The sequence below is a fragment of the Coffea arabica genome, chromosome 6e (genome assembly GCF_036785885.1).
Source record: "Coffea arabica cultivar ET-39 chromosome 6e, Coffea Arabica ET-39 HiFi, whole genome shotgun sequence".
Taxonomy (NCBI): Eukaryota; Viridiplantae; Streptophyta; class Magnoliopsida; order Gentianales; family Rubiaceae; genus Coffea; species Coffea arabica.
In genome coordinates, this window is record NC_092321.1 from 8203690 (window position 1) to 8219991 (window position 16302).

A 16302-nucleotide genomic window follows, 5' to 3' on the forward strand; every position below is an offset into this window, starting at 1 on the left:
CGTCCGACCAAAATGTTTTAGGCATCATTTGGATTGAAAATTTTGACCAAACATTTGATCAATAGACATTTGAATTTGTATGATTTATAAGCTTAAATACCTTCTAAATAGCCTAAACAGTTGAAAGAAATAATTAGCACAATAAAAAATAAATAACTTTTTTTGAAGAAAAAATTAAATCAATGGTGGCTAATTCACACACACACATATATATAAAAAAACTCTCATAATATAAATTAAAATTGTAAAAAATTAGAGGAGGTCAACTTTGCCTTATACATATATTTACATATTATGAATTACAATTTTCAAAAAGTTGGCCCCCCTCAGCACCCTCTTGGCTCCGTCATTGAATCATGGGACCAAAATGTTTTAGGCATCATTTGGATTGAAAAATTTGACCAAACATTTGATCAATAGACATCTGAATTTGTATGATATATAAGCTTAAATACCTTCTAAATAGTCTAAGGAGTTAAAGAAAGAGATTTAAAAGATTTTCAAATCTTTTATCAAATCTGTCAATTCATCCAAATGCAGCCTGTAGAATTCCTTGCTGCTACAAAGAACTCATGTCTCCCTTTTAACATCTTGCCCACTTATCAACTTATCTTAGTATAACATCTTGCCCACTTATCAACTTATCATGATAAATACCAAGGATAAGACCTTATCTTGACTCCTAAGAACAAGGGATTGTAGCTACAACACGGCCAGAAGATGTATATTACCACTACCAGACTTCCAGCGGCGCTGCTGCTGCTGCTGCTGCTAACGGACTTTTTGCATTAACCTTCAGATATCTCCCCTTGAAGGCGCTAATAGTCATCCGCGGAAAATTGCATTATGACACAAGACCAATCGAAAGGAAAGAAAATTTTCTCATCTAACCTCAACTGCTGGCCAATTCTACTTGCATTTCTCATCTCCAATTGTTTTAGTTTTTATAAGTTATTTTCTGCATACACATTCAGCTCCTTCTGGAGTCTAGCCCACTTTCAGATCACTACATTATCATGCAATGTACAACCGTATTGACAAAGCCAATCTCCGCAATGGAAGTGATGAAATCTTCAGCATCACCGAAATCTTGATGAGCATTACATTTTTTTTTTATTTTTTTTTTTGGTGTGTGTGTCACCAAGTCTAAGCGAGATTCGAAGTCTTATAATAGGGAAAGGGAAAACTCAAAGATTTGAGAGTTGGAACTCTTCTTCTTTTTTCTTTTCTTTGTTTTTTAAAACACTGTTGTATTATGAATATGATTTGCCGTTCAAACTATACTGTGGCCCAAATTGATTGATACCAACTCCGATATGAGATTTCAGAATTAAGTCCAGTCTAATCCAGACCCAAATATAAAGTGGAAGATATAAGGCACGTCAACTCGGAGGCTTGTTAGTCCAGCCTTGGCATATTGAGCCGCCAGACACTTGTTAGTCCACCCGTTTTATTTGCTTAAATAACAAACAATTTTACTTCCCGTCCCCTGTTACAAGTTAACGGCCATCCTTTTTATGCGTGAAAAGCAGCACTAAACCATCTCATTCGAAGAAGGCTCCTACTTTTCACCAAAATCACCGTAGTGCCACGCTAAACTTTTTTCCAACCCCACAAAAAAAAAAAGAAAAAAAGGGTTTGGGTGCACCGACCAAAACTCACATTCCTCCTAAAGAACAAATTCCATACCACAGATTCTGCAAGGTACATTATTTTTTGCATGGTATCATGCCACTAACAGCTAAATATTACTTATAGTAATATATATATATATATTTTTTGAGATTTTAGTACAAAATTTTCACTTTGAAAAAGAGAAATTAAAAAAAAAAAGGGGGAATATATGGTAGAATTGAGATTTTTGTACTAGGATATGGCTTTATTTGGGAATGTACTTCAAATATTCGGTCTCTAATCGACACATTTGACACTCCTCATACAAGCGCCAGGCCTATAAATTGAGACATGCAGAGGGAGACAAATATTTCACGGAAGCCGTGAAAGGGCATTCTCCGATATTGGGGATTTTGGAATTCATGGCTGTTCTGTTCAAAGCCTTTCTTGTTCTTCCCCTTGTGTTCCTTGGCACCTTTGCCGGGACACCCATCAACCAAGTCCAAAAGCATGGCTTCTCCCTTGGCATAAGAAATCCCTTCGGCAGCATTCAATTTGGTTTTGGAGGCCAAGATGGCGGTAACTTTGATGGCTTCCAGCAACCTCCTGATGGCACCCAACAGCCCTCTGGCAAGAAACTCGAATTCCTTACAAATTTCCGAGGTCGTTGGGAGATTCATTCTGAAAATGCTGGAGTTTCAGCCATGCAGTTCCAGTTGCTGCCTAACAACAAAGCCGTGTGGTTTGACACCACCAACCTTGGCCCTTCCGGACTTCAGTTCGACCCTCCATATTGTCACCCAAATTTCAACAATGCCAGTCTAATCGACTGCTACGCTCATGCGGTAGAATATGATACTGAGACTGGATCCGTCAGGCCATTGAAGGTTTGTTTTCGTTTATGTCTTGATTTTTTACCAGCTTAAAATTGAGGTCCATATCCCTTTACCTCATACTCAAATGCATGCAAAAAACAAATTCGTCCGCTTACGTGATACACATTTTACCGGCGTGACATGAAATTACGCATAATATTCCCTTCATACATCAGTGTTCCTTGCTATAAAGATCTAATTACCTCATCCATCATGCATAATCCACAATTAACAATAATGATACTTGGACGGATGGAGCTAGTGTAAAGAGTGAATTAAAAGTACTTACATAGTACTAGTAGCAGTAGTTTACTAGCCTATATAAAAAATTAAATGACCCATGCCACAAAAACTGAAAATGAAAACAGATTACAAATTTTTTTTTTTTTTTTTTAAAAAGAGGTGCTCTCTAACTTCCTATTTAAATGGTCTTATCTTCTTTTTCAGTTTTCGTTCGATCCCTGGTGCTCATCAGGAGGATTGGCAGCCAATGGAGAGATAATCAGCACTGGGGGAGCCATTGAAGCAATGAGAGCTGTTAGAACTTACACTTCCTGCGATAACTGTGAATTTCAGGAAAACCAAGTTGCCCTTGCGGAAAACAGATGGTATAAATATCTATGAATGATCTTCTCTCTCTCTCTCTCTCTCTCTCTTATTTTTCCTTCAAAGGATTTGTGTTCGTTCGTGCTACAGAAATGAATAACTGTTTCGTTAATTAATTCCTCGTAACAATTACAGGTATTCGGGTCAGCAAACCCTAGAAGATGGTAGTTTTTTGCTGGTCGGAGGACGTGATGTTTTCAGCTATGAAATCGTTCCGCAAAACCAATTGCAATTCGAGCCAAGACTCTTTCAACTCCCTTTCCTTAGGGAGACCAGAGATGAGAAAGAGAACAATCTCTATCCATTTGTTTACTTACTCCCTGATGGCAACGTCTACGTCTTTGCAAATTCCAAATCCATCATTCTCAACCCCTACACCGGCGAGACCATCCGACAGCTCCCCGAGTTGGCCGGTGGATCCAGGAACTACCCTGTTTCAGGAATGTCCGTGCTTTTGCCCCTCCAACTTTCGGCAGATGGCTCCCATAACGTGGACGTTGAAGTCATGGTCTGTGGTGGTAATGCCCATGATGCTTTCAAGTACGCCGAAAACCCTCCCAGAAAATTCTTGCCAGCATTGAACGACTGCAACAGACTCAGCCTTACCCAAGAAAATGCTGACTGGGATAAGGAAATCATGCCATCAAGAAGAACCATGGGCGATGCCTTGCTTCTTCCAACGGGAGATGTGCTGATGCTTAATGGTGCAAAGGCAGGAACCTCTGCATGGGAATCTGCAGATGATGCCAACTTTACGCCAGTGCTCTATCGTCCCAGTGCAGCCAAAGGGAAGAGATTCAAGACATTGAAGCCCACGCAGATTGCGAGAATGTACCACTCCACTTCTGCGTTGTTGATAGATGGAAAGATCTTGGTTGCGGGCAGCAATCCCCACCAATTTTACACTTTCAACGTCAAGTATCCTACTGAATTGAGGGTGGAGAAGTTCACACCGCCTTACTTGGCTCCTGAGCTTGATAAGCACAGGCCTGTAATTGTTGAAGATGCATCTGATAAACAATTGAAATATGGTCAACAGTTCGTGGTCAATATTAAGTTGGATGATCAAGTTGATGCGTCTGACATCAAGGTGACCATGTACCCACCACCATTCACCACCCATGGGTTTTCTCAGAGCCAGAGATTGCTGGTTTTGGGGCTGACCCAGGTGACGAATCAGCAAATCACGGCGGTGGCACCACCGTCCGGCAAGATTGCTCCTCCAGGGTACTATATGCTCTTTGTTGTTCACCGCGGGGTGCCAAGCCGTGGAATGTGGGTGCACATCATGTAGGCTTAGAGCTTTAATATATATAAATAGCATTGTAACAATATGGTTCTCTTGTGAAGATATTTATCTTCTCTTGAGTAGAGATTCATCTTCTTATTGGTCGCCCATTGTCACAGCCATAAACTTCGGTATCTTTTTTATGCCAATAGAAAAAGACGGCTCTCGGCTTGGGATAAATATTAGTCTTACGCTCTCCGTTTTGGCAAATCAAAGGCCCAGAGAAGCATTCCCTCACCTAATGTAGGTATAGCCAGCCACTTCATCCCATGACATGAAAAATTGTTTGAGGGTACATACTACAGAGTCACAAGCCAGCCTTGATGCATGATCAGATATAAACCTTTTTCTCTCATTTCGTTACATAAAAAATGATCGATTTGAAAAGGCTTTACGAAAAGAAATGTCACAACAAAAATTATTTGAGGTTTGAAGTCAATCACCCAAGGGTTAGTTGAAACTTCCAATAAAAGAATATGACAAGACGATTCCCAGAAGTTTCTGTTAGGAATTAGTAACATCCTTTTGACTGATCAGGGTTGCTATCCGGCCAGAGCAACACAGCTTGAAATGGACGTATTAGCTGGAGAACAAATATAATTCATCTCAAAGAAAAGAACATCCTTCGGTTTTCTTTAAACAAAAAAAAAAAAGAATAATGCAAGCTATGATAGATAGAATCAAGTCAACTTAATTGGTAACTAGAACCGTAACTGCCTGCTGCTACATTACTACTGCTACTTATGATAAGAAACAAACAGTCTTTAAGTTTTGTCTTAGTAAGGGAGTTCAATGCTAAGCCTTGCTCTTTGAAATCCTTCCTTGCTTTCTCCTTTTTCTGGAAGCTAAATTTAGAAAGCGCATGCACAAAGCAAACTTACTTGTTAATAAGCTTTTCTTTTCGAATGATTGAGCTGACTTGGAAAAGAAAAAAAAAAACGTACATGATTACGCACGACATCTTTAGGCTACAATTGCGAGTATGTAGTTAAGAGACAGCAAAGAAAAGATGAAAAAAAAAAGAAGTTTAAAGTGTCCGAGGACAAGCTGATTAATTTATACAGCTGAAGAGGCAGAAAACCGTTGGCTTGCATGCGTCCCTCTTGGAAATGCAACCTCTTCCCTGGGGTAAACTCCAGCTGGCCGAAACACCCTCATTCCTTCACTTTTCATTAGGCCCTGGCACGTCTCCTACCTAAGAAGCGTTTCCCAGCTAAGACATACAGTTTCTAGTTGTACTTGAGTTTCGACTTTAAATTTTATATTAACAGCTAACCCCAAAACATTCCTCTTGAGACTAGAATGTTTCTATTTCTACAATCCAGATTCCGCGTTTCATCTTCAGACTTTCTCTATATACTATAGCAAAATGTTTTGAAGTGATTCTACGATTATTTCTACAAGACTCTGTGCATAAAAGTCTTCAAAGGTACTTAATTAATTTATATGCATAAAAATATTGAAATTCTTGATTTTCCCCCTCGGTTCCTCTCAGATTCAGGCGTGTAAGGGCAGACTTTTTCTGATTGTTGAAAATAACATCGTGACAGCTACTAAGAAGCCTTTTTTTTTTTTAATATCTAAGATTAATCCCAAGGCCTGCCCGAGCAATTTTCCAGTTAGACATGGTGAGCCAGGCATTATCTGATCGATCATAGCCTATATAAAACCAGTAGGCGTAAATTACAAAATGCTAGCCAAGTAAAGGGACGATTAAGAGATCAATAAAAGAACGTATTGATCACTGGTCACATTCATCAACATGGCATGTTTTCGAGTTCTCTGCGTGGCCCTTTTCCTCTCAGCATTCGCATTTCATTCAAGTACAGTAAATGGAAGCATAATAAAGAGCATGTACATCAGCTGGGGTGCTCAGCATACGGCAATTGAAGGAGATGATCTTGCGCTTGTCCTTGATCAATCTTCAGGCAAGTATCATTCTGACCTACATTCATTATGCATGAAAGTGCACTACTTGTACTTTTGAATAATATCAAGTGTTCTATCAATCTTATTGGTTAAGAAACAAAAAAAGTTTTGGAGCAAAAAGATGATGATAGAAGGTTTTCTATTGCTTGAGGATAAGATTAAAGCAACCACAGAAGATGTTTGGATCAAACAATCGGCCTCTGTGGTATTGATAAAGATGCTTCCCAAAGATGACAACATCCGGATCCGTCCACTAAAGATGACAGCTGTGTTTTTGTTTTCCAGGGACGGGAGCACAATCGAAGAAAACATTTCTATTTGGAAACATTGAGATGCTGATCAAATTCGTACCCGGAAACTCTGCTGGAACAGTCACTGCATACTATGTAAGTGCAGCTCTCTCACAACTTAGCAAAAAGATGGAATTCTTCTGTCTCTCTCTTTTTTATTTTTTTTTAATAGAGGATTGCTTGAGGAATTTATTGAAGGAAAACTTGCTAAATTCCAGAATTGGCATATGCTAGTGAAATGCATACTGTGCAACTAAAATACAGGCTCATATCTAAATCACATCAGCAAATTAAAGAGCTGATTCTTCAGTGAATTTTGCTGGCAGCTATCTTCTACAGGCGACAAACATGATGAAATAGACTTCGAGTTTCTAGGAAACTCATCAGGACAGCCCTATACTCTCCACACAAATGTGTACATCCAGGGAGTTGGAAACAGGGAGCAGCAGTTCTACCCATGGTTCGACCCATCTGCTGATTACCACAACTACACCATCCATTGGAACAAGAATGCCATTGTGTACGTTAAACTACCAGCTAGAGAGTTTAAACCCCCGGCCTCCCCCTCCACCCTCTCCTTGATAGGTTTAACCGACATTAACTAAAATTTTCTTGTTGGTTGCAGTTGGTACGTCGATGGCATTCCACTCAGAGTCTTCAGGAACTATGAGAGCAAAGGAATTCCCTACCCAAGTCAACAAGGAATGAGGGTGTACACCAGCCTTTGGAATGCTGATGAGTGGGCAACCAGAGGCGGCCTTGTGAAGACTGACTGGAATAGCGCACCATTCATTGCCAGAATCCGCAATTTTAGGCCAAGGGCTTGCTTCTGGAATGGGCCAGTTAGCATCAGCCAGTGTTCCCTGCCTTCCCCTGCCAACTGGTGGAACACTCCAGCATTCAATCAACTCAGCGCAGCCAAGATGGGGCAGATGAACTGGGTCAGAAACAATTATATGATCTATGACTACTGCAAAGACACCAAGAGATTCAATGGAGTGATGCCAGCTGAATGTTCCTTACCACAGTTTTAGGAGTGAGGATGATCAAACTTCTTACTCTTATTTTATGACATATTTTCACAATAAACTGTTGTATACGAACATATTTCTCTCTGATTTAATTCATTTTTTTTCTTTCTTTGGATGTATTCCATTTGTTTAAATTGGTGCCACACAGCAGAGTCGACCTTCTGATTGATAATTTGAGAATGTAATTTAATCCTTCTGAGTTTAAGTTTTTTTTTTTTTAATTTCTTGAATGTACCATCATTATCCATTTCCTTCCTGTTCTCTGGATTTTACGAGCCTTTTAAGGTTCTAGGTTTTTTGTTTACCTCAAAACATTGTCACAACTTACAACCCCACATAAACAATGGATAACTAATAATCATTCGATTTGCATGGCAATCAAGCTTCCTTTTAACTTTCAAGCCTCACTCTTACCAAACCGAGGAGAGTAGCAAAAGGTTGGACCGACAATCGACAGGTTCACATGCAGCAGCGTAGGCAAAAGTATCGACCAAGAATATGGAGCTTGAAGCGACTATTTAGATAATCTTGAAGCCTGAAATGATAAATTCGAATTTACTTTCTAATAGAAGAATCCTCAACATCAACCGCAGATCCGTGGCTGTTTTCAGTCGGTTGCGAACTGTTCCTTCAAAGTTCAAACGAGAACACATTTATGATCCTTGAATAGCATAATCCTCGAATTGTAACCTCTCAAATGCGTGGCAAAACTATTGACTTCCACTCGGATATACCTAAGCAACATTTCTGCAATAATGACGCAGACATTGCACATAATGATTGACTTACAAATTCAAATGCAGGCAGTTACAAGTATGGTTTTCAGTGCACAACATTTCCGAATGCACTATTTTGTGTCTTCGTTAAATTTGACGGGCAAGATTAAACCTTCATTTTTACACCGTAGTATCGCTCATTACAGATTACACCAAGTATTAGATGATGGATTTCACCGTCATCTCAGGACTGTACATGCCACTAGTGAATAACTTATTACTCATTTATTAGTTCTGCTAATTAAAAGAGCAGTCCCTCTCTGGAAAGCTCGCATACTTACTATACAATTCCTTGCTTGCTTCACCTTAATTTTGTTTTATTTCGACTTAATTTTTTTCTTTTGAAAACTAAAGGATCCCATCGTGGTATGTTTGATCGCTTAATGCATTTTAATTTCAGATCTTTTGAAAGGAGCGATGGGAGTCCGGGAAAGATGGAGCAATAAGAGGATGGAGAAGGTAGCATTTGAACCCCTCACTTAATGCTGTTAATCGAATCCAACCGAGTATTTGGCTGCCGAGTTCGACTCGAGCTTAACTCGAGTCTTCGCTCTACTGGGCGGACGAGTTTTGAAATGTGTCCGGACTCGGCTCGCTAAATGGGATATGTGACTCGAGCTCGAGTCTCGACTCGTTTATCACAAATGAACCGCTTGAGTTCGTGCAAATTAACCCCTATAAAAACCTATAATTTTTAATTTTTATACTTTTGAATTGTGAAATGACATATATACCCTTCCTTATCGAGCCTAATCCGAACTACTCGGATAACAAACGAGTCGAACTTACTCGGGTTGTTAATTAAATGAGCATATCTCGAGCTCAACTCATTTACCACAATTAACGAACCGAGCTCAAGCCATATCGAGTCGAGCTTAATCGAGCTTTCGAGCTGCTCGTTCCATTTAACCGCTCTAGCCCTCATTATAAGACACATTTGTCATATAAACAAATATCAAGCTCTTGTCAAGAGCAATTATCCATGGTAGACGTAGGAACTAAGATTCAACTCGCCAAATTTAGGATACAATTAATGTTTCGTGATCATTTGGACGATATGTTTCCTGCTCATTTGTTCAAATTTTCAAATTACATAAATGGGAGAAAAAAAATTCATTTTCCAACTACAACCAGGGTAGTTAATACAACGTTTAGATAACATAACACAACAAACTTGGATTCTCACGTTTTCCTAAAAATACCTATAATTACACTTCTCTAATTTCGGCTGATCAATAACTTAGGCATAGAAAAAAAGGAAGAAGAAGAAAAGGACCACAAACTATCTCGTCTCAAGCAGCCTCCGAAGATTTGCATATGCAGCTATGTATATATATATGTATGTATGTACACGTCTTAGGCTACAATATTCACAAGTAATGCTATAGTTGTATACGCATGGAAAAGATACAACTAGAGTTGCAGTATCCGAGTATAAGCTACAGCTATGTAGCGAGGCAGAAAAACCACTACCTTAGATCCCGCTTGCAAATTGCGAATTATGTACAGATTCTCGTCTAGTAATTGTTGTAGTCTTGTAGAGGAAAATCTGTCGAGGCAAGCACGTATGCCCTCGAGCAAGCCAAGATTACAGGGGCAAATTCTTCCCTTCCATTGGCAATGGCAGCTGGCCGGCCAATCAGGCCTCCTCCGTCCCTTTCATTAGACTCGCGCACGTCTTCTATTAGCTTCAACGCGTCCCTGCTAAGACATAATAGCTTGTGGTTCTAGTTGGATTCCACTTTCATAAACTATTCGCAGTTATCCTAATAAAAACTGACCAAATAATTTTCGAATGTTTCTACTTTGATTAAGGGGATTCTTGACATATTCAAGCGCAAAAGGTTTAGCCTTAATATCTGTGAGGCTTAATCTACTTCCACCCAATAAAGTGTAAACGCACCTAACATCTGGTATGTATATGGCATATGATATATTCCCCTCAGTTCCTCGAAACACCTGATATAAGTTAAATAACAAACATGAAACGAAGAAATATTAAAGAATATATCAGGATTTCAACCCCCACCCCGTAAGAGAGAGAGAGAGAGAGAGAGAGAGATAGATAGTCTCGACCAGGCAACATTTCATTATCATACCCATATAAAGGCAATGCGAGTAAAGAACTAAATGCGATCAAACATTAGGATTAAGAGAAAAAAAAAGGAACACATTGCCTGCTCATCAAAATGGCAAGTTTTCTAGTCATATGTCTAATCTTGTTCCTGTCAGCATTTGCATTCCACTCGAGTACGGTTGATGGCAGCATAAATGAAAGCATGTACGTCGACTGGGGTTCTCATCATTCTACAATTCAAGGAGATTATCTTCCGCTTGTCCTTGATCAATCTTCAGGCAAGTATCATTATCACCTACTCATTATGCATGAAATTGCACCACATTTAGTTCTCTAATTACTATCAAGGTAGTAGACTAGAAGGTTGGGCAGAGGAGGGGAACACAGTAAGAATGACTATAACAGTAAAACGAAAATATACTGAATAATTATGGTGCAATCCAACTGTTCCCTTTTTTCTAAAGGGAACGAAAGAAAAAGAGTTAGGATGTGACATCCAGATATCTGCAGTAAATTTCAGTTTCCGATCGCAGGCCTTTTGGCTATTCAGCAGTTTCCCACTTTGTAAGCATATTGACTAAAGTGGGGAGAAAAAGAAAAACCATCAGCAACTTTTGATCAATTCTTTTTAAAGCCAATATCCCTCTGACAGATGCCTGCTGATCTTTTGTTTTCAAGGGACTGGAGCACAATCACAGAAAGCTTATCTCTTTGGAAGCTTTGAGATGCAGATCAAATTTGTACCTGGCAATTCTGCTGGAACAGTCACAGCATATTATGTAAGTTGAACTCTCACACCTTAATACACAAGGTTAGGCCAAAATTGGACTTCTCCCATCTCTTTGAACAGAGGAATGCATGTTCCACAGTTGATAATTTTAATAGCTTTGAGATTCCACTAGGAGAAACTTTTGGCAATTCTAGCAATTTCTTGAAAAACAACCACATTATCCCAATAAAGTGCCATTTAGCATAAACTTATAAGTATGAAGAACAGAATATAAGTCAAATGCGATTTCTGAAATTAAAATTGAGAAACACAAAAGACATCAGGAAAAGAGCTGATTTTCTATTACATTTGGCAGCTGTCATCCACAGGCAATAAACATGATGAAGTTGATTTTGAGTTTCTAGGGAACTCATCAGGCCAACCCTACACTATCCACACAAACGTCTATACCCAAGGAGTTGGAGGCAAGGAACAGCAATTCTACCTCTGGTTTGACCCAACCGCTGATTACCATAACTACACCATACATTGGAACCCCAAAGCTATTGTGTATGTTAAGCTCCTTTTCTTCTTCCTCCCCTGCCTTTTGAAACCAAAGGTCTCCTGAATTTATGGAACTCAGAAGATTAAACTGCAGTCAGAAGTGCAGCACTCGCCAGTTTAATTTATATTCATTTTGGTTGCAGTTGGTACGTTGATGGTGTCCCACTCAGAGTTTACAGGAACTATCAGAGCAGGGGTATCCCCTACCCAAATCAACAAGGAATGAGGGCATACACAAGCCTTTGGGATGCCGATAACTGGGCAACCAGAGGCGGCCTCGTTAAAATTGACTGGAAGAGATCACCATTCATTGCTAGAATCCGCAATTTTAGACCAAGGGCTTGCACATGGAATGGGCCACTTAGCATCAGCCAATGTGCCCTACCTTCCCCTGGCAACTGGTGGACCTCTCCAGCATATGGTCAACTCAGCTTTGCCAAACTAGGACAGATGAATTGGATCAGACAAAAATACATGACCTATGACTACTGCAAAGATACCAAGCGATTCAATGGACTAATGCCAGCTGAGTGTTCATTGGCACAGTATTAGAAATGAGGATCAATACTCAGCATAATAACCCACCCTCAGTTTATGGGGTAATTTGACAATAAATCACACATGTATTCCTGCTTAATTTTCTTGATTTTAATTCTCTGGAGATATTCCACATGTTTAAATTATTATTTTGATGCAAATTTGGATTTTGATTGGTTTCAGAATGTAATTTTCCAGTTTTTCCCTTTCCAAGTTGCAGATCTCAATTTCTTTATTTTTTGAAAAATGATTGTCCATTTTCTTCCTGTTTTCCTAAGTTCATGAGCTGTGTTTTGTGCTTTAAGGGTCAAATTTCACTTACCATTAAATAGGCTCATACCACCAGCCAGAAACAAGAGAAGAAAAATGCCTTTTAATTCATGGTCCTGAGGTTTTACGTTTCCAAATCAAGGGCAGAGTAGAAACCACAAAGTTGGACAGTTATTAGACAAGTTTGCAGTACACAGTAAGCATAGACAAAATTATGCTGAAGGATATAAAATTTTAAGCAACTTTATAAGCATAGACAAAATTTTATGCAGGTAATCCTGAATCATAGAATGATAAAATGAAGTAATCACTAATGAGCAACTACAAGTCTGCAACATCAGCAACATCAATGGCAAATCCACTGGCAAGATCAGACTAAGTACCAGATTACAGATATGACCACTTTTAATTATCTAAATAATTTCTATACCAGTGACTGTTTTAGCCTGTTATGAACTGTTACTTCAAATATGAAAAATCATGGAAAGCTAATCTTTGACTCATAAAATCTCAAGATTACCAAAGGCGCAAGGCAAAATTGCAACTTTCTGCCCAAAAATACATACTGCACTTCGTATGTTGACATGGTGCAGAATGATAGTCTAACAAATTCAAATGCACACAGTTAAAACATTTGGATTCCAAACAGCACACATCGGGTGATATAAACTTATTTGATGTTCACTATGGAGATTAAAGTGGGACAAGGTTAAACCTTCTGTTAATACCAGAATACTATTCATTAGAAGCATCATCGGAGAAGTGCCATCAAGAAGATCTATGGAAATAGCTAATAGTTTACTAATCACCATTCTTCTAAACCGGAACATATTAAAACCATAGGAAAAGGTTTGATCGCTCAATTCTTCCTTTCCTTCTTTTTTTTTTTTTTTTTTTTTCTGGTTTGTTTCCAATCTTGAGAAGGCGAAATTTGGGAAGGAAGAAGCTGGAAGGGGATGGGGTAGATGAAAATTGAACCATTCTTCTAAGAGGAGGAACAAATACCCCTCTGTTTGATCACTTACTTGCCAAAATCATATTACCAAGAATGTCAAACTCTTAGTCTGAGAAACAATCCAAGGTAGACATAAAGATCAAGAAGCAAATGCAAAAGGACGGATATAACCATTTCCGTCAATATTTTCCAAGGCCAAAGAAAATACTTGATCCATAAGAGCGATGGCAAATCCAACTACTTTAAAGGCAAGCATCACGATTACATACCAACATATTGAGTAAAGGATCAGTAACCAATATGGAGTACAAAAGAAAAACCCATTTTTCCAGCTAGTATTAAAATTAAATGAAGCAGATAAAAAGTAAGACAACAAAAAACAAGGAAACAAAATCAACAAAAATTGAATATCTGGATGCCTTGTATTTTCCTTCCAAACTTCAAAATTACAACTTTCTAATTGAAGTTGATGAACAATCACATCACACACAAATAGACACCAAGGATAATAAGAAAAGTACCAAACAAGGCTAACCCCACGTGGATCTCTTCTCCAAGGAGCATCCCAAAGACAGCAGTGGCAGCAAACGTCGTCGCATTCGTTACAGGTACAGCTAAAGAAATCGGGGTGTCACTTAAAATCGCAAAGAAAGTGGCTGAAGCTGAGAGGTTTACTACAAAAGGCAAAGAATATTGCCAAGTCAGTAAAAGGTTGAGCCAGTTCTTGACCGTACTGATTAGTGGGTGGCGGGGTGCGCTCGGTCGGGGCGTGGATTTGAGCTTTTGATCCCATATGATGGCCCCTTTTCGCATTAGGGCGTTAGTTGCGCCCCAAACAAGACCCACCGCCACCATCTTCTCCACTTCTCCCCCCATTCCTCACTTTCGGTTTGGACTGTTGCAGGCAGGAGCTATATTTATTAATTAACCTATTTGCCTGATATTAAGAAGTTGATTAACCTATATGCCTGATATTAAGAAAAGCTGAGTCTGCAAATTTGCTCGCCTGCGTGATTAAAATTGATTTCAAGCATTTCGTTTGTCAACATAAATTTGAAGGTTAGTTTTTTTTTTTTTTTTTTTACAAATAGTATATCATATATTTACTAATATAAATTTCTTTTCTCTCACCGAAAAATTTGGGATGGAAGGGACTCATCGTTTTGGATGATTAAGACAGGCAATTAGCACACTAGACGACAAAAGATTGATTTATACAAACCATTTATAGCGTTTATAAGAGTATTAAAGGTAACATTCTCTCTGTTTGAATTGACTGTTTTTTTTTTTTGGGTGTTTTAAAAATATTTTACTTTAACAATGTAGATGAAATACTTTTATTGTACATGAAATTGTTTTTTGATGTTGTTTTATATATTTTTTGAAGTTGTTTTTGTGATTTTAGTGTTTTTGAAATTATTTTTTATATTTTAAAAATTATTTTTATTATATATTATTATAATATTATACATGAAAAACTTATTTTTTTAAAAATAAAGAATCTAAATAGAGGTATTTTGACATACTAATGTCCTCAATTTGGAGCCTCTACAATTATACGTCTCAATCACAAGTTACCAACCAATGCAAAACACATTATTGACCTGTTTCAATCACCATTATTTCATTTTACATGAGCATAACGTGAGAAAAAAATGGTTTATACCACAAAAATAAATCAAATAAAAAAAGGATTTATGGTTTGTGTGTATTATAATTCATGAATCACGACTAAATTTCAGCTAGAAAAACTTCAAATAACTTTTCAAGTTTAGCACTGGGGTTTTTTTTTTTTTCGCCTAGGATGTAAAACGGCCAGCCGTCCACCCCATTAAACCAAAGGTCCTGGGCACTGGACACATTACAACTTCTGCTAGCTATTTACGAAACTCTTTCTTTTTTCTTCGGCCGAACAAATTTTATTTACGGGTTTGTTTGGATTGCTTCATATTTTCCCAATTTTATTTGTTTACATTAACTTTACAATTTCCAATATACCTTTTTATCTTTCCAATATCTTTTTATCTCACATACATCACATCACAAAAAGTGCTACAGTAAAAATATCTCAAATAACTTACAATCCAAACATGGGGAGGCTCCCTCCCTTTGCATAGAATTAGACTGAAAGTTGTACGGAAACGTGAAGCAAAAGAAAGTGAGGTGAATAAAAATGAAAATGAGCTTACCATACACTTTTGATTGTTTCGAAAACATAAGAAATTAATGACAGTTTTATTGAAATTTTTGTGATTAACCAATTATTTTCTTTCAAAAATGCTACATTTTACAAAATAGCAAATGAAGGCAAAATTTTAACATTTCCCGTGACCAAACATGCATGAAGCAAAAAATAATTAACTTTCATTCACTTTCTCACATTTTTCCCTGTAAAAAAATGATAAATATTTTATATACCGATAATGTATATATTAGTGTTTCGAAATACATATTACATATATAAAATTTGATATTTAAATTCAAATTCAGATAAAGATAACGTGACATACATTCAATTTCATCAATAAACACAATGACAACGTAAGGAAAATTAATCTTAAAAAAAAAAAAAAACACTACCAGAGGGTGTAGAATGGAATTACACAAAAATACCCCGAAACCAACCAAATTATAATGCCAGCTCAGGCTTGGCCCCAAAAAGGTCGTACCTTATGCTTTACAAGCTGCAATCTCACCCTGCTCTCTGCAAATACACCTCTGGCATCATCAATTTCTCCTCAAAAGTCAACTACCCACGTAATTCAATCCCAAAAATACCCT

General features: G+C 38.0%; 4 protein-coding genes across 4 annotated transcripts; 3 read left to right on the forward strand and 1 right to left on the reverse strand.

Annotated features, from left to right (window-relative positions):
• Window positions 1-2005: 2005 nt before the first annotated feature.
• LOC140009440 (putative aldehyde oxidase Art an 7) lies at window positions 2006-4427 on the forward strand. Its single transcript, XM_072054919.1, has 3 exons — window positions 2006-2501; window positions 2937-3097; window positions 3231-4427. Exons 1-3 carry the CDS (start codon window positions 2037-2039, stop codon window positions 4387-4389), a joined length of 1785 nt encoding a protein of 594 aa, XP_071911020.1. The 5' UTR covers window positions 2006-2036; the 3' UTR covers window positions 4390-4427.
• Window positions 4428-5724: 1297 nt separating this feature from the next.
• On the forward strand, window positions 5725-7893 carry LOC140009442 (probable xyloglucan endotransglucosylase/hydrolase protein 26). The gene is made up of 4 exons (XM_072054922.1): window positions 5725-6311; window positions 6598-6698; window positions 6929-7122; window positions 7228-7893. The coding sequence occupies exons 1-4, from the start codon at window positions 6146-6148 to the stop codon at window positions 7634-7636; spliced, it is 870 nt and encodes a 289-aa protein (XP_071911023.1). The 5' UTR covers window positions 5725-6145; the 3' UTR covers window positions 7637-7893.
• Window positions 7894-10598: 2705 nt separating this feature from the next.
• LOC140009714 (probable xyloglucan endotransglucosylase/hydrolase protein 26) lies at window positions 10599-12311 on the forward strand. Its single transcript, XM_072055989.1, has 4 exons — window positions 10599-10764; window positions 11165-11265; window positions 11572-11765; window positions 11903-12311. The coding sequence occupies exons 1-4, from the start codon at window positions 10599-10601 to the stop codon at window positions 12309-12311; spliced, it is 870 nt and encodes a 289-aa protein (XP_071912090.1).
• Window positions 11488-14585, reverse strand: LOC140009443 (uncharacterized). Its single transcript, XM_072054923.1, has one exon. It carries the CDS (start codon window positions 14395-14397, stop codon window positions 13999-14001), a length of 399 nt encoding a protein of 132 aa, XP_071911024.1. The 5' UTR covers window positions 14398-14585; the 3' UTR covers window positions 11488-13998.
• Window positions 14586-16302: the final 1717 nt, after the last annotated feature.